The 25,921-nt window shown below is 43.3% G+C and overlaps 1 protein-coding gene across 2 annotated transcripts in view; it reads left to right on the top strand.

Annotated features, from left to right (window-relative positions):
• Positions 1–25,921, top strand: part of dnah5 (dynein, axonemal, heavy chain 5) — a 390,322-nt gene that overhangs the window by 185,635 nt on the left and 178,766 nt on the right. For both annotated transcript variants that reach the window (XM_039736932.1, XM_039736933.1), the window contains exons 27-33: positions 6,151–6,389; positions 12,453–12,693; positions 13,205–13,404; positions 15,890–16,043; positions 19,657–19,820; positions 19,928–20,084; positions 20,969–21,181. In XM_039736932.1, coding sequence (XP_039592866.1) covers positions 6,151–6,389; positions 12,453–12,693; positions 13,205–13,404; positions 15,890–16,043; positions 19,657–19,820; positions 19,928–20,084; positions 20,969–21,181 — 1,368 coding nt within the window. The remainder of the gene's footprint in view (positions 1–6,150; positions 6,390–12,452; positions 12,694–13,204; positions 13,405–15,889; positions 16,044–19,656; positions 19,821–19,927; positions 20,085–20,968; positions 21,182–25,921) is intronic.

The following is a 25,921-nucleotide window of genomic DNA, read 5'->3' on the forward strand; positions in this document are numbered from 1 at the left end:
AAGGTCGATGCTAGGAAGACCATAATCTGATAAGCGAGCCCAAATTGTGAAAACAAAATTGGAATTCAAAGAATATAGCAGAGGCATTGAAACCCGGAAGAGTTTCTTTTTTATTTTTTTTGCCATTTTATTGATTTAATTAAAATCAAATAACATTTCATACCAGCAAGTCAATTTAACAATAACAAATCAATCCCTCTCCCATGAGAAAGAGAGCAAGGCCAGCAGAGTAAAACCTTATCCATCCATTGTCCACCGCTTATCCGAAGTCAGGTCGCGGGGGCAGCAGTCTAAGCAGGGAAGCCCAGACCTCCCTCTCCCTGGCCACCTCCTCCAGGTCCTGTGGGGGGACCCCCAAGGCGTTCCCAGGCCAGCCGGGAGATATAGTCCCTCCAGCGTGTCCTGGGTCTGCCCCGTGGCCTTCTCCCAGTGGGACATGCCTGGAACACGAGGGAGGCGTCCAGGGGGCATCCAGAACAGATGCCCGAACCACCTCAACTGACTCTTCTCAATGTGGAGGAGCAGTGACTCTACTCCGAGTCTCTCCTGGATAACTGAACTCCTCACCCTATCTCTAAGGCAAAGTTCAGCCACCCTGCGGAGAAAACCTATTTCGGCCACTTGTATCCGCAATCTTGCTCTTTCAGTCACTACCCAAAGCTCGTGGCCATAGGTGAGGGTAGGAACGTAGATTGACTGGTAAATCGACAGCCTCGCCTTTTGGCTCAGTGACTAAGAGTTTAAGCTAGTTAAAATTATTAAATCGATAAAATCAGTAAATGAATAAAAATAAACAATCAATCAATCAACATTTATTTATATAGCACATTTTCATACACAAAAATGTAGCTTAAAGTGCTTTACAAAATGAAGAATAGAAAAATAGAAGACACAATAAAAAATAAACATAAGTCAACATTAATTAACATAGAATAAGTAAGGTCCAATGGCCAGGGTGGACAGAAAAAACAAAAAATAAACTCCAAAGGCTGGAGAAAAAAAATAAAAATATAAAAAAAATAAAGGGCGGCACGGTGGCGCAGTGGTAGCGCTGCCGCCTCGCAGTTAGGAGACCCGGGTTCGCTTCCCGGGTCCTCCCTCGTGGAGTTTGCATGTTCTCCCCGTGTCTGCGTGGGTTTCCTCCGGGCGCTCCGGTTTCCTCCCACAATCCAAAAGACATGCAGGTTAGGTGGATTGGCGATTCTAAATTGGCCCTAGTGTGTGCTTGGTGTGCGGGTGTGTTTGTGTGTGTGTCCTGTGGTGGGTTGGCACTCTGCCCTGGATTGGTTCCTGCCTTGTGCCCTGTGTTGGCTGGGATTGGCTCCAGCAGACCCCCGTGACCCTGTATTCGGATTCAGCGGGTTAGAGGATGGATGGATGGAAAAAAAATAAAAATAATAAAATAATAATAAACAGAATAAAAAAGAGGGAAGAGAGTCCACTTCCTCAATTTAAATGCTTATTCGAAAATGTTATTGATCAGGTCCTTCCAGGTTTTGAAAAAGTTCTGCACAGATCCTCTAACTTAGAATTTGATTTTTTCCAATTTCAAATAGTATATGACATCAGTTACCCACTGACTTAAAAGTGGTGGGTTAGGATTCTTCCAGTCAAAAGTGGCATTCCGGGGTGGCAAATGGGTCGACCACCTCAGGCCCCGTGCCTAAGGGGGCCCTGCTTTTGAGGTCTGCATGTCCCATTCGAGCGGATCTGTCAAGTTATTTTCTCCAGTATACCGCATTTACGCATGTACCACACACAAATTTTTTACCCGAAAATTAGCATTAGAAAATCAGGTGCACGTCATACACGAGGAAATGTAATTCTGTAATGTTTACTTCTTCTGCTTGGGCTCACTCGCGCGCTCTCTCTCTCTCTAAACGCTTCCTATACAATCACAATACGCATCGTACATGTGGCAAAATGATTTTTGCGATTTTCTTTGTAAAAATTAGGGCGCGCATTGTACACGAGTAAATACGGTATGTTATATCTGAGATATGTCTAAGAGGAACCCTTTTGAATGTCAAATTCCGTACATATACGTCTTTGAAAACACTAAATCACCCGAAAAGGGACGCCAGTATAATCCCTTCCTAAAATAGGTCTAGCCCATTAGTTGCTGGGTTGGCTTCTCCTATCTATAGAAAACGTCATTGCAGATCCAGATTAGACTACGAAGATGTCATCAACGACTTTTCCAATCGGAAGGCAAGAAAAGTGGATTTTCATCTCTGAACCTGGAAACCGGTAAGAGATTTCATGACGATACCTCTACATTAATTTCTCACTTCCTGTTGAAACACTGAAACTCACATTTTATTTGTAGGCCATAAACAAGTCCGAATATGAATACACAAAAACATGATAACCGGCTGACATGACATCAGCGTGAGTTATGACTCTGGCATCCTGCATATCGAGACTCAGAGGATACTTGCAGTTTGGGTCCTTTTCTAGAAGAGGCCTTGCTAATTTCCGCATGACACCGAATCGCATTTCGTACTGTTGTGTGTAAAAGAAAGACACACAAGTCGTCAAGGTTTGGGGTTTTCCAGCCCCGTATACTGTAAGAAATATGCAAAAAATAACAATTGGTCAGTGCAGCAGTTTCCATGTACAACCAACTGTCAAAATGGCGGATTGGGGAGGCTTTATGGAGAGGGATCGGAAGTAGACAGAGAAGAATGCTGGGAAGGAACCGAGATGGATGCTGGGAATGCTGATGTCATCGGAGATCGACAGAGGGAACATGGAAGCGGTATTGTGTGGTCAGGGAGTCGTGGCAGATTCATGGCGGCGGTGCGTCTTTCTTTCTGCAGAAATAAAGAGAGAGAGAGAGAGGTTAGTTCCCCGCCATTCCCTTCTGGCATGCAACTTCACGCTACAGTTCGGGTCCTTACGCGGCCCCCTAATCGCACGTGTGTGACACGTGGTATAGTCATGAATTATGAATTGCACTTTTTTAATAGATTAAATCATTATATTTTGATAAAGTCTGCATGTTAAATCTAGCCGAATACTGTAATGAGGAATTCTGGTGTATGTTAACATTATTTTTATTTAATTTGCGCTCAAGTTTATACAGTCCACACATACGGGTAACAGCGTTTGATGTAACCGGCCCCGCGTGGGGTTGGTCAGCCCTAGGCTCCGTACGCCCCTAAGGCGACCTCTGCTTCCAGTTGAGCAAGAAAAGTCTATGCATTGTGGCAAAGGCGCTATATACGCGTAGGTGTCGACCCAACAGACTGACAACGGAGGCACGTGTAAAAATCAAAGAAAAGGGACTTTTCTTTTTCTTCAGCTGTGGGGCACGTCTTCCCACGTGTCCCACAAGCCCAACACAGTCCCAAAACATCACACAAAATAAATCACCCCAGACACTCTTCTTCCTCCACTACTCCTCCTAGGCAGCTTAGTCCTCCCCCTCCCAACTCTGGCACCTAGAGTTGTGGCTGCAGGCTCCTTTTATAGCACCCTCGGAAGTGCTCTAGGTGCTCGTTGACCTTCTTCAGGCTGCACTTCCAGCCCACATGGGCTTGTTAGGCCGTTCTGCTCCCCCGGTGGTGGCCATGGAGCCCACCATGGTGGCCCCGATGCAACCCAGGGGGGCTGCCACCAAGTGTTCAGGGGAGCGTAGAGTGTACTCCATGGATGTTCCCCCGAATCCAGTGTCAAAGGGGCTTCCCGGCCGCCCGCCACAGTGTTAATAATGAAGTAAAGGCAATTCCGGTTTGTTTGTCCTTCTCCACTTTAAGCCCCTCTATGAGACCACCAAACACAGCTGTTAATGGATTAGAAGGGATTGGTACACCAAGGGTGACTGAAAGGCATTTAAAGATTTTTGTCCAGAATGATGTTAATTTGGTGCACGCTCAGAACATGTGGTCCATGAGGCTGGAGCTCGATTTCAGCGTTCGCAGGTTGGATTTTGTCCTGGAAACATTTTAAACAAGACAGAAGTGCTCAATGGATGATTTTAAGTTGAATAATTGTGTCCTTCTCTGATAATCCCCTTTTATCTTGTAAGAATTTTGACAGTGAAATGCCAGTGGCTCAATGGCAATTGCAAAAAGCAGTGGTGACAGGGGGCAACCTTGTTTAGTACCAGATTCTAGTTTGAAGTAGTCTGAATTAATGTTGTTAATACAAGATGAAGCTTCTGGACCGGTATACAGTAGTTTGATCCATGCACAAATGTTCGGAAGAATTTCACTGAAACAGAGACAAAACAAAAGATGAAAGTCATATTCAATTAAACAAAAGAATTGTTGGCAAAAATCACAATGAAACCCTAATGAGAAAGGAAGGACTTTTTTTGTGGTTGTAGCCACAATCTTGGACAGCCAAGAAGTGCACAACACTGACTGTTATACGGCTGCCATGATATCATATACTTCCAGCATTTGAAAAGGTGCAAAATATTTTCAATCTCTTTAGATCCTACTCTGCTGGGCCCTTGAGCAAGGCCCTTAACTTTCAATTGCTCCAGGGGCGCTGTACAATGGCTGACCCTGTGCTCTGACCCCAAGGGGTATGCGAAAACTAACAAATTCCTAATACGAGAAATTGTATAAGGCGCCATAAAGAACAAAAAACAGAATTAAAACTTCAAGAAAGAAATTCATTGATCCAAAAAAGAAACCTTGGATGAGGCTTGAAGATTTACAAAGAAAATGCAAAATAAGACCCATTAATAACACTCTGTAATTAGATTCTGGACCTTGCCAGGAGGGGGTGCTTACCCTGTGATCTGAATGTGGACCCCAATGGCCCAAATGCAGTGATGGGGACACTGTGTGTTGTAAAAACAGTGCCATCCTTCGGATGAGACATAAAGCCGAGGTCCTGACTCCCTGTGGTCATTAAAGATCTCTGGGCATCCTCCCTAAACAGCAGGGTGTTTCCTGATGTCCTGGCTAAATTAACACCACGGCCTGGTCATTCTTTCCTCCTAATCATCCCCTGTCTCAAAATGTCTATCTCTCTTACCAGTTTGCCACCTAAAAGCTAATGTGTGGTGAGTGCACTGGCACAAAAATGGCTGCCATTGCATCAGGTGGATGCTGAATGTGTTGGTTTGGAGAGATGCTGGGTATAATGAGAGAAGGGTGCTAAGGATAGAGCTGCCAGGGAAGAGGAGAAGATGAAGGCCTAAGAAGAGAAGGTTTGTGGATGTGGTGAGAGAGGACATGCAGGTGATGGGTGTGACAGAGCAAGATGACGAGGACAGAAAGATATGGAAGAAGATGATCCGCTGTGACGACCCCTAACTGGAGCAGCCGAAAGAAGAATCATTATTATTATTATTATTATTATCTGCTGTTTGATGTTGTCTTCTTCGTTTACCAGTTTGTGGGAGGCTTGCAAGTAAGAATATGCACAAAGCATTCAGTTATTCAATGTAAAATCTTATTTAAAACGGTCCAAAACGTTTCCAGGGCAAGATCCAACCTGCAAATGTTTCAATCGAGCTCCAGCCTCACTGGGCCACATGTTTTGGTCGTGTACCAAATTATCATCATTCTGGACAAAAAATTGCAAATGCCTTCCAGACAGTCTTGGTATCACAATCCCTTCCTAATCCACTAACAGCTGTGTCTGGTGGGCTCACAGGGGGTCTTAAAGTGGAGAAGGACAAACAAACTGGAATGGGCTTTACTTCACTATTAGCATGTAGACTTGTCTTGCTCAATCCTAACTCTCTTATTCTAAGTCAGTGGCTAAATGGCGTTCTATACTATTTGAAGTTGGAAAAAATCAAATTCTCACTTAGAGAATCTGTTCCAAACCTGGCAGGATCAAATCAATAACATTTTAGAATAAGCATTTATGTTGGGGAGGAGGATTCTCGTTCCTCTTTTCTGTTCTTAAAAGCTTTACTCTGGTTGTTGGCCTTCCTCTCTTTCTCTTGGGTGGGAGTTGAACTGAATTTAGTTTCGTTAAGTTTGACTTGTCTGTATGGAATGTAACTTGCTTTTAATAAATTCAATAAAAATAATAATAAAAAAAATCTGTGAACTCTGAACACACGGCAATACATCTAAATTTGATCATAAGCCTCAGTTTGCCATAACTATCTGAGCTACTTTTCCATACCAACGTAAAGGTCCTAACGTGTGGTCTTCTCAAATCTTTTTTCCCTAGAATCGCTTTGACAACCTGCACCGCAAGTACATCACATACACCGGAGGGGAGGAGCTCTTCGGCCTTCCCGTGACGCAGTACCCGCAGCTCCTGGAAATCAAGAAGCAGCTCACCCTGCTCCAGAAGCTTTATGGTCTTTATAACAGTGTTATTGAGACGGTCAACAGCTACTATGACATCCTGTGGTCTGATGTCAACATCGACAAAATTAACAATGAATTGTCGGACTTCCAAACTCGGTAACTTAAAAAATTTTTTAAGCCCACCTTTAAATACAATTAACATGAACAAAATTGCTGAATGTGTTTCTTAAACTCCTGGCTAATTCAATTCATCTCCACTCTTGCTGGTGTTTATCATTGTTCATGTGAACGTTAGAGATTGAGGGGATAATGTCCTTGAGTTTCCACCTTTTTGGTGGGTGACGATGTCTTCTTTTTGTGGTCCAAATGTTATCTCCAGCACAACGTTCTTTGGTTACAATAACGTAGTTGGGGTGATAGCTGTCAATCATTTTCTAAACCAGCAGAGTCCAGATTGGGGTGGCAGGGAGTTGAAATCTACACTGGCAACACTGGGGTCAAGGCAGGAACTGTCAGGGATTTTCCCTGCATTAAGTTATAGCAAGAAGGTTATTAATGCCAATGTAATTTGTGAAATTTATTTCAAAGACTTGCAGTTCAGCTGAGAGAGAGAGAGAGACAGCCAGGGAGACGGGCAAATGACAGCAATAAGTCAAGTTAGGGAGATGGGCAGGAAACATGAAGGACACGCAAGCTGGTCATTTTAAAATGCTGATGTCTGCTTGACCAATATGGTTAAAAAACCCAGAGTCTGTGAAGGTATTAAGCCAGTTCTTCTGGTAGTCGCCCATATCTGACATGAATATAATGACGAGGATCCAGCATGGCGACAGAAGCGTCTCACTTTGCCGCCGACATTCCTTGCTGGAGGGGACGTCCGATTGTCAGCGTTCTCCCACTTGGCTGTGATGTCCCTTTGCTTCCCTCCGGCCTGAATATGTATGTATACAGGGTTATGCATTACCTTCTAGGAATTAATGTTATCTTTTAAAGTAAGTTAAGTGCATATACTCCTTTTTTTGTACCATATTTCTCTCTCTTGTAATTATTTCCACCATGGGTACAAAAGGGATGGTATTGGTTTTAGTCAGTTCTGCATAAAGAAACACATCCCTGGGGAGAAAGAGTGCCCCCTGCTGGATACATAAGTGATCAGTTGAAGTTCTGGATGATTCCTTTATCTATATATACTGTGTGTATATATAGATATATAAAAGCCAAATACTACTCACTTCACTCATCACAAAATCTCCCGAACCCTAAAGACTTGGGACTTGAAATTTGGAATGTAGTTTACCCTTGGACCATTGGTTGCTCGATAAGAAATGGTATAAAAAATTTTATGATCCAAGCGCAAAATCTCTTATGGTTTTTTAGACCCGTTTGTTTGTCTGTCTGCGTTTCATGAGAGTACTACTTAATGGATTTAGATTGGGTTTTTTCTATAATTTGCTTGAACATTCTGTTGATTTTGCAACTTTCTCATCACGCTAAGTATCATAGTTCGCTTGCGGTACCGATTTATTAGCACGAATCCGAGAGAGACTCATCGGGCTGCGGGGGAGGGGTGTGGGGCCCTCCTCACTCACGTGTCTGCCTTGGGGTGTAATCTTAACTCCGCTTAGTTAGCAAACGAGAGGATGACTTAACGGGTTTAGATCTTTTTTTTTCCCATTATTTCCTTGAAAATTCTGTTTGATTTTGCAAATATATATATTGTAGCGACCTGGGGTCGAGTCTTGAAGTTTTAAAGCCGCTTCCTGCTGTGCACCTCTCCCAAGCTGTCGGCTAGCGGATTGCCAGCGTTATGCACGTAGCTTTACCCAGCTCTTCAAGTAGCGAGCACTCGTGTCCCATACACCGCACGACTACGAGTGTCTCGGCAGCACGCAGCTGTACCCAGCTTCTCAAGTAACGAGCACTCGTGTCCCATACACCGCACGACTCCGAGTGTCTCGGCATTAATTGCTTAGATAAAATCTTAGCAATGAATAACAGCTCTGTCCTGTTGTATCTCTTTATTCACAGATAGCCAGTAGACAAAGCTCGACATTATTGCACTGCCACGGTCAAGGTCATGCACGAAGACACATTTCACATAACCGGTACTTTTTACAAAATAAATAACCCCGGACGGCGATGACCCAAACCCACCCAACTAATTGAACACAAACACAACAATTATTTACAAGTTAAGACATTAATAAATACAACAGGAAAAACATTATAAAAAGCAGTGAACAAACAACCTTCCCACAATGCATCACTCCGGCAGAGCTGACTGCCGGGTCGCTACAATATACTAGCAGAAGACCCGCACTTCGCAGCGGAGAAGTAGTGTGTTAAAGAAGGTATGAAAAAGAAAAGGAAAAATTTTAAAAATAACGTAACATGATTGTTAATGTAATTGTTTTGTCACTGATATGAGTGTTGTTCTCATATCTATCTATATATATATATATATATATATATATATATATATATATATACATACATACCTATCTACATCATATATACACACACATACATACATACACACACACAAATTATATATATATGTGTGTGTGTATGTATGTATGCGTGTGTGTGTGTGTGTGTATATATATATATATATAATGTAGATAGGTGTGTGTGTGTGTGTATGTATGTATGTATATATATATATATATATACAATGTAGATAATTACATTTTCTATGTGAACGTTCAAATTTCTGTCTCTGGTAATGTGCTTTACCGGCATTACCAGCAATTAAAGAAAATTAGTTTTGTGTCCTCTGCAGCGTTAAGAGAGAAAGGCTTTGGTTTGGGATAAAAGGAGAAAAGGTTTAAAAAAAGGAAAGTTGCCTTTTTCTTTTATATAGTATAGAGAGATGTGTTTGCTGACGATATGATCGCCTTTTGGGGACAGTTGCGGTGGGTCTTGTGTAGACTGGCGAGACGTCCCTGCCATTAATCGGTTGTGATGGCACTGTCAGTCCTCCACTCGTGTGCGTGTCTTCATAATCCAAGCTGACGACCTCATAATCGTATACGTTGAAAAGAAAGTGCGAATCTCCTTAATATTAGTTTGCCGCGGTGTAGAAAAGGGGTCCCGTGTTTGCACTTGTCTGGGCTATAGCTCAGGGGGAGGATGAAAAAAATTAAAAGTGCTCACTTTGACTTAAGGCAGAAGCGCAGTCAGCGTCTCAAAGGCCCTGCTCGACTTTCGCTGGGCAGGATACCCCAGTTTTTGCAGACACGTTCACTATATCAAAAGTCTCAGCGCTCTTTGGAGGTCATTCATATATATATATATATATATATATATATATATATATATATATATAGTGGAAGTTGACCCGGACACAGACAGGCGGACATGTTGTTTTCACACCACCCCACGTTTATTATACAAAACTATCTACAACAATATAGGTCACTCAGACCCAGTTCAATAAAGTCAGTGCACAAACCCCAAAGTCACAGTCCTAGCCAAAATGCCTTTCTTCGGGCCTCCTCCACAGCTCTCCTGAGCTTCGTCCTTCCTCCTCCTGACTCCAGCCTCGAATGAATGGAGACGGCCCCTTTTATATGGTTCCCGGATGAGCACCAGGTGTTCCCGGCATTCCTCCTCTGGCCACGCCCCAGTGTGGCGGAAGTGCCGGCTGTCCTCCCGGCTGATCTCCGGGTGCCGTCCTAAATCTTCCCCCCAGCACTTCCTGGTGTGGCGGAAGTGCTGGGGTAACAGGTCCCTAAGGCATTGGGGCGCCTCCTGGCGGTCACAATGGGCCCCTACAGGGTGGAGCTTCCATGCCCTGTACCCGTGGCCCCCAAAACAACCAGGAAGGTGACCCCCACGTGATCCAGGGTGGGCACAGACCCACATCCGGTCCCTCATGACGTCCCGGCCGGGTCATGGCCCCTGGCATCCCTGACTATATATATATATATATATATATATATATATATATATATATATATATATATATATATAGCAAAATACCCGCTACCGCAGTGGAAGTAGTGTGTTAAAGAAGTAATGAAAAAGAAAAGGAAACATTTTAATAATAACGTAACATGATTGACATTGTCATGAGTGTTGCTGTCATATATATGCCTGCCTGAATAAGTCACCCTCGTTTCGCTCTTACTTTTTTACCATTCATTTAATCATGGCTAGTGGCGGAAAAATTATAAAATGGAAGGAGGATTACACTGAGTATGGCTTTACCAAAACAATTATTGATGGTGAATCGATTATTCATAAAGCTTGAATTGGTGATGTGTTTTTCTGTGTTAACCTCATATTTTTTCATACTTCTTCTCAAACCAAGGTGGTGCGAGGGTAAAATGAATCGAGAAGCACTGATCAATGTAATCGGTGTACCAGGAAATCATGCATTGACAGAAGTTCCCCTTTGCTTGTAATGCAAAGTGTGATTAAATGCATTATTTTTTTAACGCGTTATGGAGCACATGCATCGAAGCTTCTCAGCTGTGCTTGTGCTAAGAAAAGGAAAATTTTAAAACTAACATAACACGATTGTCAATGTAACCTTTTGTAAGTAGTGCACCATTTGGCACAGACCTTTCGCATGTGTAAATGTTCAGTCAAAATTTGATGAACGGTAAATCCGTTCAAATTGAATTGTTCACTCAACATTCTTAATGTTAAACGACGGTCTGATCTCACAAGAGTGTTCACATGTTCGATGTTTTCATTGGTTTTCGAAGTTGAAGTCCTCCCTGAACGGTATTCATCTTCAACGTGTTTTCTGCCTTCCAAAAATGATTTGTGCCAGCGAAAAACTTGAGCTCGATTTGCGTGACGCACAACCAAAAACACAACTTCGCTAATAGCAGTCACAAAAATCACGTAGTTAACGGAAGGAGTTGAAACTCGCGCTGAGCTATGAGAGGGTACTGATACACGGGCTCTATCAAGGACAACAGCGCAGCGTTGCCAGATTGCTTGCAGTGTTGCCAGTCTCATTACTTTTCTGCCACACCTCGTAAAAGACGGACACGACAACGCAGTGTCCACCACACACACACGTTTATTTACAGAAATATATACAACTATTATTTACAGTTCACAGTCCTTGGTTTTCTCGGCCGCCTCCACTCCTGCCGCGCAAGCTCCGTCCTTCTTCCACCCGACTCCGGCTCTTGAGTGGAGGGAGGCGGCCCCTTTTATCTTCACCCGGACGTGGTCCAGGTACCTCCCTGTGAACGTCTGCCAGCACTCCCTGGTGTGACGGAAGTGCCAGCTGTGCACCCAGAACAACTCCGGGTGTCCCTGGTCTTCGTCCCCCGAGCACTTCCGGGTGTGGTGGAAGTGCTGAGGTCCAGGGCTCTCCAGGCATCTGGGCGCCCCCTGGCGGTGACCACGGGCCCCTATAGGGTTGAGCTTCCATGCCTCTTTCCAGTGGTGGTCCCCCTAGCCACCAGGGCGGTCGCGCCCTCGTGATCCGGAGGAGGCGTAATCCTTCTGGGTGTCCTGGATGGGTACCGCCCACTCACCACTATATATATATATATATATATATACCTGCACTGCAATTCTTGGTTATTGTATTGATTATTGTAATTCTATCCTTTCTGGTCTTCCTCACAAACTACTTTACAAACTCCATTTAGTTCAGAATGCTGCAGCTCGTATTATTACCAGAACCCGTTCCACAGAACACATTACTCCTGTCCTTCAACAGCTTGACTGGCTCCCTATTAAATATCGCATTGATTTTAAGATTCTCCTTATTACTTACAAGACTCTTCATAATCTGGCACTTTCTTATCTTTCCGATCTTCATTCACATCTCCATTCCTTCTCGTATCTTCAGATCTTCTTCCTTTATCAATCTTCTTATACCTCCTGCTTGCTTGACTACCATGGGGTTTAGAGCTTTCAGTTGAGTGGCCCCTCGCCTCTTTCAACTTTCTCCCACCAGACATTCATAATATTGACTCTTTTCCTACCTTTAAATCTCATCTTAAATCACATCTTTTTAAGCAGGCTTATTCTGTCTGATATTTTTAGCTGATAAATTTAAATTCAATTATTGTATTTATTCTGGTTTTATTGTACTGTAATATCTTATTAATTTTATGTTGTGACTGTAGTTATTAATGTGCTCTGTAAGGTGTCCTTTTGTGCCTTGAAAGGCACGTATCAATAAATAAATAAATAATTCATTTGTAATTTCATACCTAAAAACTATTTGTTTTTGTCTTTGAGATGCCGCAAACTTCCCCGTGCTTTAAAGGAATGGCAAGCTTTTCTCGACCTGAAGAAGACCATCGACGATTTCAGCGAGTGCTGTCCGCTCTTAGAGTTGATGACTAACAAGGCCATGATGACACGTCACTGGAAGAGGATTACTGAAGCAACGGGGCACAACTTTGATGTGGAAAGTGACACATTTAAGCTGAGAAACATAATGGAAGCTCCCCTTTTAAAATGCAAGGAAGAAATTGAGGTGAGAGTTGCTTCTGAGGTACATTGATGGTACAAATTGCTTGGTGGTCCAGGTTCCATTACCGGGGTACAGGTCCTTATTTGAGTACAGTGGGGTGTTCAAAGTTGCTACTTTGAAAGCTCAGCCAATTAGAAACAATAATCCAAAGAATTAAGAGGGGTTCCCAAACTTTTTCATATGACTGTATGTTACCGTGTTTTGTACTGTTGTATTGTATTTCTGGGGTGACAATGACAGACTGGCCATCAAGCTGTGTGAGGAGGATTACTTGTGTTCTGTTATATGTGTTGTATTTGACCATTTTTGACACCCATTGCACGCCTAACCTACCTGGACTGGGGGGTCTTTCTCTGATTTGCCTTTTTTTCCTACAAGGTTTTCGTTTGGGAGTTTTTTTTATTGTTTTCTTAGAGAAATCAATTGTCCAAAGACAGGGCCTGTTCAACTCCATTGAGGCATTCCTGGTATGATGTTGGGCTATGTGAGAAATAAAGTTGTTGTTGTTTTCCAGGACATCTGCATAAGTGCAGTCAAAGAACGTGACATTGAGCAGAAGCTGAAGCAAGTGATTGCAGAATGGGATAACAAAACGTTCACGTTTGCAAATTTCAAAACCCGGGGTGAGCTCTTACTGAGAGGAGACAGCACTTCTGAAGTCATTGCCAGCATGGAGGACAGCTTAATGATCTTGGGGTCCTTGATGAGCAACAGGTAAGGGAAAGCAGAACATAGCAGAGTATCGCTTAGTGTCTGATCTGACTGAGATGTTCCAGGGAACTCATTTAGAGGTGACAAGAGCCAGCTGTGTGGTAAGGGTGCGAATAAATCGCTCTGCCAATCTAACACTTGGTTGATGCAGGGGTGTGGGGTGGATTTTCTTAATCCCCAGGCTCTGTCCCAGGGACACCCTGCGGCTGCAGGTTTTTGTTCCAAAAAAATTGATCTATAATCAGTGATAATAATCGATAACAGCTGATCTCATTTAATTAGCTGGTCTTCTTTTTTCTCTTCTCTTATTCTACATTCAGAAAAGCTCAGAAGTATGGTTTTTACATTTATAAGACATTTAGAAATATTTCTGTTTATTTTCTAAAGCTTTAAATGCTTATCTCTCTTTTTTCTGTGTAGTTTGCTCCCTTCATTTAGCTCTAATAGTGACAATTAAGCAGAGCTGACACCCGGGATGATGAAAAATGCAACTAAATATTATTAAATAACCAGAACACCTGGAAAAACAGAATGAAAATCAGGATGAAAATGCTGTTAATAAGTTAAAAAAAATATATATATATATATATACACACTAGGGGAGGGCGGTACGGTGGCGCAGTGAGTAGCGCTGCTGCCTCGCAGTTAGGAGACCCCTAAAAATGTGGATTCCACAAGACCTCAGAACGTGTCCTGTGGTTTCTGGCACCAAGATGTTAGCAGCAGATCCTTTAAGCCTTGTAAGTTGTGAAGTGTGACCGCCATGGATCGGACTTGATGGATCAAATTGAGATCTGGGGAAAACTGAAGGCCCAGTCAACACCTTGAACTCTTTGTCATGTTCCTCAAACCATTGCTGAACAATTTTTTGCAATGTGGCAGGGCGCATTACCTGTTGAGTCCTGTTGCCATGAAGGGCTGGATGTGGTCTGCAACAGTCTTTTAGGTAGGTGGCACTTGTCAAATAACATTCACATGAATGTCAGGACCTAAGGTTTCCCAGCAGAACATCAATGAGCCGTGGACTCCAATGTTCCATGTTGCCAGTTCAATAGACCACTACATACTGGGAACACCCCACAAGACCTGTCATTCCTAAAAGCGAAAGCGGAGCTTCACCACGTGCTCGTGTCAGGGTGGGTTGCAGCTTAAGCACAAGCAGGCAGACACAGACAGGGCCCTCTTGATTTTCTGTTATTTTTTCTGAATACAAATAAATGACAAAACATTCGTACAAAATAAATATTCGTAAAAATCCTCTATTTGTGCTTATCTGAAAACCGTATTTGAATTCGGTTGCACACCTACATTACACGGTAAGTTGTGTGGTTAACAGTCTCGACACAGACTGGTTTAATCACCACAATGCGTTTATTCATATTTACAATATTTGCCCTGCCTGGGTTTGTTTCCTGCCTTGCGCCCTGTGCTGGCTGGGATTGGCTCCAGCAGACACCCGTGACCCTGTAGTTAGGATATAGCAGGTTGGATGATGGATGGATGGACAACACCACGCACAACCCGGTGCCCCTGCACCACACACCCTCAGTCCGGGCCTCTTCACTCTCCAGCCTTCCTTTACCGCCTCCACTCCTCTCCTCCGAGCTTCGTCCTCTTCCACATGACTCCTGCTGATGAATGGAGGCGGCCCCTTTTATGCCCACCCGGACGTGCTCCAGGTGCCTCCCGACGAGTTTCCTGCGACACTTCCTGGTGTGGCTGGAAGTGGCGCATGAGCACCCGGAAGCACTCCGGGAGTCCCTGGTAATCCTTCCGCCAGCACCTCCGGGTGTGGCAGAAGTGCTGGCGTCCAGGGCTGCAAAGTCTTCAGGGCACCCCCTGGCAATGGTCATGGGCCCCTATAGGCTTGAGCTTCCATTCTTAGCAAAAGGAGCTTGATCAGTGAAGGCGCTCTTTTGAACTCGTTCATGCACAACGCCGGTTATCCGAGATTGTGGATTAAAAACAACTTTTGCTTCATTTTTGAACTTGAGTTACATCTGAAATTCATTTTTCTCACCATGAAGTCTGTTTAACGTTTGGATTGTGTCTACTTTCGTTTGTCCTAACGACTTTGTCTCTTCTCCTTCACAAACATTCACTTCCCTTTATCATCCGCCATAACACTCAGAATCTCTAAATGTTTGCTGACTGCGTTGCTGGTTTGCAGATCGGGCTTTTGTAATTTGTTTTGTTGTTTGCCTGTTTTTTGGCCTCAGGCCGTTTAAGACTTTGATTCCGTTTTTTTGTCATCTCCTTGTCCTTTTAGAATTCTGTTTCTCCGCATTTGTGCCTTTCTTCATCTTTGGTAGAGCAGTTACTGTTAAAGACCAGAGATGCACACGTTAAGTCTGGCACAGCTTAAGTGACGTGCAGCATATAATGATGTCTAGTCAGGGTAATGGCAGGACAGTACTCGGTTTATACCATCAGATGTACTGTACAGTCAATAACCTCCACGTTGTCAATGTAATTCTGTTTCCATCAGGTACAATACACCTTTTAAAACGCAGATTCAGAAGTGGGTGCAGAATCTCTCAAATACCACGGACATTATAGAAAACTGGATGACCGTTCAAAACCTGTGGATTTACTTGGAGGCTGTCTTTGTTGGCGGAGACATTGCTAAGCAGCTTCCAAAGGTAAGGAATGTTGGTCTCACTTATTAACGGTGTCTGCTCTCTGACCAGTGTTTCTAATTGTCATTTAAAATGTCGAGGTCTGGCATAGTGCCATAGTGATTAACAGCTCCAAAGACCCCTGCCGCGATTCCATAACCAGCTACTGTGTGGATGGAATTCGCGAGTCTTCTGCCTTCCTCAATGTGCGTCATATCCGGATTGACAAACCAAAGGTCTTAATCTGTGGCTGGACTCGAGGCTGTCATGGCTGCCATCTACTTATGCAATAAATTTTTTTTGTGTTTTATATTTGTAATTAATTTTAACCCCTTTGCAGAGAGCTGCTTTCTCTGGACTCGTTTTTTTTTCTGTTTCTGTTTAATCCCACGTGATTCAGTCCATTAGGAAATTTCTAAACTGTATTGTCCTGAACAAAGTATTTTGGAGGGGGGATGCTTCTGGACCCTATCCCAGCTAGCATAAGGTGCAAGACAGGAACAAACCCTGGACAGGGCATCAGCCCAAACACACACACACACACGCGGACCGGTGTAGCATTGCCAGTCCACATTACTTGAATGGCTTTAGACTGTGAGAGGGAACCCACACTGGCATTTGGAGAACATGCAAACTCCACGCACGGAGGGCACAGGATGTGAATCGAGGTCTCCTTACTGTGATGCAGCTGCACTAACACTGCGCCACCGTGCTGCCACGCCTAGTGTGATTCAATGTTGTATAAAATAAAAAAAAATAAAAAAGTGAAATCTTCCAAGGGAGTGAATAGTTTTTACAGATAATGTATACACACTCTCTGGCCAGTTTATTAGGTACACCTCACTAGCACCGGGTTGGACCCCCTTTTTTTGCCTTCAGAACTGCTGTAATTCTTGGTGGCGTAGATTCAACACGATGCTGGAAACATTCTTCAGAGATTGTGGCCCATAATAATAAGAATAATTCTTTGCATTTATATAGTGCTTTTCTTACTACTCAAAGCGCTCAGCAATTGCAGGTTAAGGGCTTTATGGACATGATAGCATTACGCAGTTGCTGCAGATTTGTTGGCTGGACATCCATGATAGATAGATAGATAGATAGATGTGAAAGGCAGTACTGTATATAATAGATAGATAGATAGATAGATAGATAGATAGATAGAAAGGTAGATAGATAGATAGATAGATAGATAGATGTGAAAGGCACTATATAACAGATATATAGATAGATACTTTATTAATCCCAAAGGGAAATTCACAATCTCCTATTTCACCACATCCCAAAGGTGCTCTACTGGATTGAGATCTGGTGACTGTGGAGCCCATTTGAGTCCAGTGAACTCCTTGTCACTTTTTGAGATGATTTGTGTTTAGTGTGTGGTGGCTCTGAGGCTAGGGATCTGCATTGGCAATCGGAAGGTTGCCGGTTCAAATCCCGTAAATGCCAACAAAAAGGGACTCTTGAGCAAGGCCCTTAACCTGCAATTGCTGAGCGCTTTGAGAAGTGAGAAAAAGCGCTATATAAATGCAAAGAATTATTATTATTTAGTGACATGGCGCATTATCCTGCTGGAAGGAGCTGTCCGAAGGTGGTGGTCATAAAGGGATGGACATGGTCAGCAACAATACTCAGGCATTCTGTGGCACGATGCTCAGCTGGTATTAAGGTCAAATATCCCCACACCATTACACCCCCAGCAGCATGAAACATTGATACAAGGCAGGATGGAGCCCTGCTTTCATGTTGTTGATGCCAAATTCTGACCCTGAATGTCACAGCAGAAATCGAGACTCATCAGACCAGGTGATGTTTTTCCAATCTTCTGTTGTCCAGTTTTGCTGAGCCAATGTGAATTGTTGCCTCAGTTGCCTGTTCTTAGCTGACAGGAGTGTCACCTGGTGTGGTCTCTTGCTTCTGTAGCCCCTCACCTGCTTCAAGGTTTGATGTGTTGTTAATTCAGAGATGCTCATCTGCATACTTCAGTTGTAACGAGTGCTCATTTGAGTTCCTGTTGTCTTTCTGTCCGCTCAGACCAGTCTGGCAATTCTCCTCTGACCTCTGGTATCAACAAGACTTTGAACTGCCGCTCACTGATATTTTCTCTCTTTCAGACCATTCTCTGTAAACCCTAAAGATGGTTGTGTGTAAAAATCCCAGTAGATCAGTAGTTTGTGAAATACTCATACCAGCCCGTCTGGCACCAACAGCCATGCCACGTTCAGAGTCACTTCAATCTCAATTCTTCTTCTCCATTCTGATGCTCCGTCCTGGGGATGACGTTAATCTGCATCCAGCCCTGCATGTAGGTCCTCCAACCTGAACTGATAAACTTGGGGGTTGGTAGTAGAATTGGCACTCCAGCCACCATAAAAAGCTCCCACTGGTTCCATTCCATCCATTCCTAGTGCGGTGCTGAGGTGTTACCTGTTGCATGGCTGCACTCGAGTCCGAATCCGGGATCCTGAGTTGGTTCGTCATGTGGAGGGTGCGGCAATGCGCTGTATCAGCGTGTGCTCCTAACCTCCTCATTCTGATGCTCGCTTTGAACTTCAGCAGGTTTTCTTGACGATGTTTACAGGCCGAAGTTCATTGAGTTGCTGCCTAGTGATTGGCTGAGGAGATATTTGTGTTAAAAAGCAGTTAAACAGGTGTACCTAATAAACTGGCCGCTGAGTTTATTTATCACAGTTGATGTTTCCATACAACCTAAATGGTTAGCAAAAGGGACAGATTTAATGAAGTATAAGGAACCTCACACGACTTTGATTATTTAACTTACTCCTTAAGTTCTTCAGTTGCTTCTTTTATTTTACACAACAATCGGAACTTAAGTCAACTTTTCTTGCCTTGGGTTGATCTGAGCAAATTTAAAAGATGAAAAAAAAAACAACAACAAAAGAGCAATCACTTATTAATAGAGAAATCATGAGCTTATATTTCCATACAAAGTAACTTGTTATTAATTATGTTGGCACAAGTTCGACTAAGGAAGATTAGCGGGTGCAGTCGAAACAGAGAAGGGAACAACTGCTGTAATACGAGCTGCGGTTTCTCCAGGTTGTCCTTCCCCAAGTCAAGAGGCGTCTGATTAATGAATTTCTCCCAGCTGACTCCAAGCTTGGCAACTTGGTACTGGGGCTTCACTCACACTACCCAGTGTTGCATTAAATGTGTTAAGAAAATGATTTCAAGAATGCAATTATCAGTGCAGGGTGGCACGATGGCACAATGGTAGCGCTGCTGCCTCAGTAGGTTCGATTCCCAGGTCCTCCCTGCAAGGAGTTTGCCTGTCTATGTAGGTTTCCTCCCACAGTCCAAAGACATGCAGGTTAGGTGCATTGGCGATCCTAAATTGTCCCTAGTGTGTGCTGCGTGTGTGTCCCGCGGTGGGCTGGCGCCCTGCCCAGGGATTTGCTCCTGCCTTGTGCCCTGTACTGGCTGGGATTGGCTCCAGCAGACCCCCGTGACCCTGTGCTAGGATATAGCGGGTTGGGTAATGACTGACTGACTGACAATTATCAATGCATACAGTGCATTATGTTAATATTTAAGATTCAGAAGACTCTGCCTTCTCTCTGTTGATGGTTCTTTTAATGTTTTTGTTGCAAAAATGTTTTTCTTCATAAAACTGCAGGAAGCCAAGCGGTTTTCCAACATTGATAAATCGTGGGTGAAGATAATGACTCGAGCTCATGAAATGCCAAATGTGGTGCAGTGCTGTGTTGGCGATGAGACTATGGGGCAGCTGTTACCTCATCTACTGGAACAATTAGAAATCTGCCAGAAGTCACTGACTGGGTAATCAGAAATCAGGGGACCATCAGCTGTCCGTAGTAAACTGCTGTTAAAGACTTGAGGAACTGTCCTGGATCTAATTCTTTTCAAATATTTTTTTTATATTGTAGCTACCTTGAAAAGAAGCGCCTTCTCTTCCCCCGGTTCTTCTTTGTGTCAGATCCTGCACTTTTGGAGATCTTGGGGCAGGCCTCCGATTCCCATACAATCCAGGCCCACCTTCTCAACGTTTTTGACAACATTAAAACTGTGAAATTCCACGATAAGGTAAATGACCTCTCATTTGAAAATATTATCTGTGTAACCCCCTTGCACCACCCTTCGTTTAATCAGTGTGCGGGGCCCTGAGCTCTTTATTATGTTGTCGCCACCTCTATTGTTGGCATATACAATATATGCCACCTTCAGCCGTTGAACAAATCACCGTTACTTAAATTGTAAATAAAAAAACTCTCTTTACTTAAATGCAAAATGAACAGGTTTCCAAATTTGGTATTTTACAAATATATACAATACATCATAAAACGCAAACACTAAATTATTTACAGCTATACATATATTGTCCGTCCGATACTACTGGTGAGCTCACCCTTATTAATTACCACAGTCAGTGATGTTAGTAAGAGAGAGAGATTGAGGGTAACCAAGCAAATTTTATAGATTTTCTGTCCAACCCCTACAGCCAATAGGACGTCGTGATACTTAAAGGCTTCTGATACAAGCCAGTTCCAAACAGCCACACTTCAGACCAATGGGGTGATAGAACATCTTCACACCTGCCATCCCCCAAACCATATGTTAATGTAAAGCTTGGCAGTTAGGCAACCTGGCTCTGTGTCGGGGTTGAGAGAGACTCCAGCAGAGAAACATTTGTTTCAAGCACTTCCCCCAACTCTGTCTTAAAATTCACTTTCCTGACTTAGTTTTGCCTAAGTTACAAATAGACATACAAAATATTTATCAACTTGTATGCAAAATCTCACATCACAACAGAGTAAAACTTGAGTACCTAGTAAAACAAATCCGCACAAACGTGAGATAAACGTGTGAACAGGCAGCTGAGTAGCAGTGCCTCCATGGAGCAGCGGCACTTATCAGACCCTTTGCAGACATTCAATCTAAATTGTATGTGACTTCACCTCTATTTTCAGGTCTACGACAGGATCCTCGCCATTTGTTCCCGTGAGGGTGAAGTTGTTCATCTCGATAAGCCTGTGATGGCAGAGGGCAATGTGGAAGTGTGGCTGAATTCTCTGCTAAAGGAATCCCAGAAGTCCTTACATCTTGTTATTCGACAGGCTTCACTGAGCATACAGGACTCCAGCTTTCAGCTCATTGAGTTTCTCAATTACTTCCCTGCACAAGTAACTTTTTTTTTATTTGAAGTATAAACTTCAGTCATGTAGACTAATACCAAAATCATTACAATATGTGCTAACTAATGTCGATGTTACATTATACTTCTAGTCTGGGGAAATGTCAAACTTGATGACTGCAGTTGCCTGAGTATATCAATTTACACGTACTGTATAGAAAATGCTGGGGATGTCAAATTACACAACTGCATGAGGATTTTCCAACCCATTTCCAAAGTATCACGAGCTCAGCCCTTTTTCTGACAGTCATTAATTTGCTCCCTTAATGAAGCCACTTGCAACGTGAAGAGTTTAGAAGTATGGCAAATTCAGCCATACTTAATTCTCTGCCTCCTTTTTTCTTGTTTTTCCATTCTGTCTGGGTACATAAAGCACAAGACATCAGACAGATGAGCACCTCTTCTGCTTGTAAGGTCCAAAACACCGGTGTTCCTCCTTATTCCTTGAAACCGCTGTGGACACTACAGGGCACTGTTGCTCCTCAAACCCAACACAACAGACCCAAGGCACAAAAAGCTTATCGATTTTTTAGGAAACTCTTCACCAAGCATTTGCCACCACCACAGCGACAAATAAACAATAGGCACAGCACACAGTTGTTGTTCTTCTCTTCTCTGTCTCTCTGTCCTTTGCTCCTCCTGGTACGCTTCGTCCACCTACCACCCAACTCTGGCTGGTCCCTATAAGGTCAGTCAAGTCCTCTTATATTGTCCAACCTGGAAGTGCTTCTGCTCTTCCTCCCATGTGGTCTGCAAGCACTTCCGGGTTAGGAGGAAACTTCGTGCCGTATAGCTCTTCCACTTTTACAACAGCCCCCCCGGCAGTATCCAAGGGGGCTGAGATATAGAATTCCAAGTCCCATGGTGGTCTGTGGGAAACTGGGGCACCGCTGCAATCTAGGGGAGCTACCCTCTAGCGTTCTGGGGGAGGCAGTGCCCTACAGCAACCGCCTTCCCACCTCCTTCCATCTCTTGGCCTACCCAGCCATCTCTTATACTGCATTATATGTATTGTGCATTTAAGGCGGCAATTTATGGCTGTCCAAGTTCAGGCCATTTGTGCATAAGGCCATTGTTTCCTCAAATTGTTTTTTTTTTTTTTTACTGATGAGTGTGTGTGAATTAAAGAAGAGCAGGGGCCTCATGTATAAACGCACAAAAATGTTGTGTAAGAACGTTTCCTCATTCAAATCGCGATGTATTAAACCTAAACTTGGTGTAAAGCCACGTACATTTCCACGGTACCTCATACCCTATCGTACTCAAGTTATGCGCTCGGTTTTGCAGACTGGCGGCACCCAGTTTCAAAGCAGTGCTACTGTTCCTGTGTGGTTTATCTTTCTTTTTTTAGATCCACATCCCTGACGCAGCTTTATAAATACACTGAAATTAACCACATATTGCTTATTAGTTTAATGCATCTGATTGTAATTAACCTGTAGCAATATAATGGTCACAGAATGGTCAAACTATTCCAAATACCATAACTGCTTTAGCGTTGTTACTCTCACTGCACCTCGGATCCCACATCGGATCCTCTTTTTCCATATTACTCTCACTGCACCACTCGGAGTATTTATATCACTGTATCTGTGTGTGGAATCACAGCTGTACAGCAGCTGATCGGAAAAGAGAATTATCGGTGCACAGCATCAAGCACATGCTGCCTCAGCCATGCAGTCTATTGAACTGCTCTCATATGACAAACGCTTCAGAGCTTTTCCTCGCGGTTCAGAAACAGTTTCATCCCAAGAACTCTAAATGCTCCTTGTAAAACTGTTTGTATTTATAAGTACAATCACCTCACTGTAAACTATCACTACAGTTATAATATTGCACAACCTGAGCCACTTTATAAAGCACGTATTTACATATGATGATGATATCACTTTTAAGATGAAATGCAGCAAAATATGTTTATTATATTATGCAGATAAAATTTTAACTACATGGTGACGCAGCGCTAGTGATCCGCTGGCGCTCCATTCATGGATTGTTCCTGCCTCGCACTGTATGCTGTGCTGGGACTGGGGTGACAAGGAAAGGATAGATGGATAGAATAATTAAACATGTACTACGAAGATATTTCGATGTTCCTTAAAAGTTTTGAAGGATCGTCGTTCTAAGCTTACAGATGGCTTAATGTCTATTACAGAGCTGATTGTGTGGCGATCGGTTACTTGGAGAAAGAAAAGTAAGGACAGGAATTGGAGGTTAGTACGTTTGAAAGAGACAGTACTGCTACAATAAAGTATTTCATCGAGGGTAGCACATGGTGCAGCAAGCATCTTGCGTGAGACATAAACAATCACTGCACCACCGTGTTCCCATGTTTAATAACGTGCTTTAACTCCTATCATGAAAATGATATCACGTATACATCTCAGTATTTTAATTATTCAGAGAGCTGTAATATCCCGAATGTATTGGTTTCTGTGTCCTGTCAGAGGAAGAGAAAGCCCGGAAGCACGTAGAGGTTCACACACACAAAGCACATAGAAGATCAACAAAACAAAGCATTTAACATGCTACTTTAGTTACGATGGGATTGAGAAACTAGTAAATTAAACAATTTTAAGATGAAGTTTATGATGTTCTACTTTAATGACAAAATGAACTACATGATTAAGTTGAAAATTCCGAGATTAAAGTTGACATTTCATGCTTTTTTTCCCACTGCGCGTCTTTTTTCTCTGTACCCTAATAAGCTTTCATATGACACTCAGACAGTGGGCTACGACTTGCCTTTTCACGGCGACTTTGATATCTGACAACTTCTTTTTTTATTTCGGGTAATGTGCCACTTTGTGAATGTGAGCTTTTGAGTTTCTCCGACACGCTATGTCACTCGATCAACTTCCTTTTGTTGTTTATACCACTGTTTAAACCAACAAATTGTACGTTTTTCTTTGCCTACTCTTGGTATTCACTGAAATTCTTCTATTTCCCCCCATGCTTTTGCCATTGCCTTTTCACAGATGGCTGAGCTTAAGGGCTGTTTATATTGATTTGCATATTCAAAGAGGCATAATTCTGGGGGGAGTTGGGGCGGGACAGTAGGCGCGTGCACGTGCGTTACTTTTCACTCTGACCAGGATTTATGTAGAGGAAGAACGTGGAAGTTTGCGTACGCACAGATTCCTGCATCTGGATTTTTTTGTGTGTACACACATTTCCCCTTCGTCCGTACGCCGTGTTTTAGTGTGAATTCTACGCACAACGTTATACATGAGGCCCCAGGTCATTTTCCTTTTACAACTGGTTTCTTCAATCCCTCTACGCTACACAAGCTTTCTCCCATGAACTATTGTTCGATCTCTGCAAAGTATCAATAAATGAATGACTAGTTTTGCCCTTGATGTAATAAAGTACCAACACATGAACGACAAGCTTTCATTTCTCCACAAAGTATTGATTGATCGCCACAAATCAACATTGCGTGGCACTTCCAAAGGGAAGGGGAACGATCAGCATGATAACAGCCACCCTTAAAAAAGGCCACCAGGACTCGATTACAGTACAGTCCCTCTTAACTGGTCTTGCATTAACCGGCCGACAGTTCTTCTTTATATTATATGTATGCACTTCCTTCTTTCCTGGAAGGTGAGAGGTATTTCAAAACCAGCAAACAACAAAACAGCATTCAAATTATTTAAAGTGCGGTGTATCAAAAGTCTTCTTTAAATAAATAATCCATTAAAATGAGTGAATTAGTGGAGGCTAAAATCCATTAGTAAAAAAACCAAGTCCTTTAAAAACAATGCAAACGAGGTTAAAACAATGGCTGGAAATCCAAAGCACGGTGCCTTCTTCTTTCTGCCATCAGGCTTCGCAACAGGGGAGTCGCCCTACCTGCAGGTGCAGCTGCCTTACTCACTGGTCTGGTAGCCCCCCCGATCCCTGGCTACGTCGGGCTCCATCCGGACCGAGACTTGGGTTCTTTCCCCAGTGGCCAGTGCACTCACACTGGGGCTAAACCAGCCCAAACCCTCCACGACTGCCGCTGCCTTTCAACGGCCAGTTGTCTTCAATACCGGTCACTCCAGCTCTGTGATCGCTCAGCTGGAGCGACCGCTTTCTTCAGCATCACGAATTCCCCGGGAACGATCGGCCACAAATACCACGCCCCCTCGCTAAGCTGCGAGTGTGGTGATTATTTATTTAAAAAGTGGCCTTTTTGACTTGAGCTGTGGACCTGCTACACCACACTGTCTAGTCGTTGTACGAGAAAAAAAACCTGTGTGCGAAATCGTGGATGAAGCCTTGTACATATGGTATCTTCGGAAATGTTAAAGTGGTACATACCTTAGAAATATCTTTGTACATGAAAATAGGTATGCGTCGGATTAACCGACAAAATGGCAACCAGCCATGGGTCCAGTCCTGAGGTGGCCAGTTGTACTATATGAGCTAAAGTAAGCATATCGATGTCCCAAACCATTAATCTGTCCACTCTGCGACTGACATACTGCCAAATGGCCGGTCCCAAATGGAGTTGTAAGTCTGCACATGACGGTACTTCCAGGTGAGTGCTCATTGGTTGTCCGGTCTCATGCACACGTAGAGAGCCCGCCCCTTCGACTTTGTTGGAACGAGTCACAGACTTCTTGGATTAAGTCACTGGAGATGTCACTCTACACGACTAGCAATCACAAGAGCGTGCGGCGTCTGCTCACGACTCTCTTAAGATTACGTAAATGAAGTGCATGACTGAAAACCACAAGAAACG

Source organism: Polypterus senegalus, chromosome 15 (genome assembly GCF_016835505.1).
Source record: "Polypterus senegalus isolate Bchr_013 chromosome 15, ASM1683550v1, whole genome shotgun sequence".
NCBI classification, from domain to species: Eukaryota; Metazoa; Chordata; class Cladistia; order Polypteriformes; family Polypteridae; genus Polypterus; species Polypterus senegalus.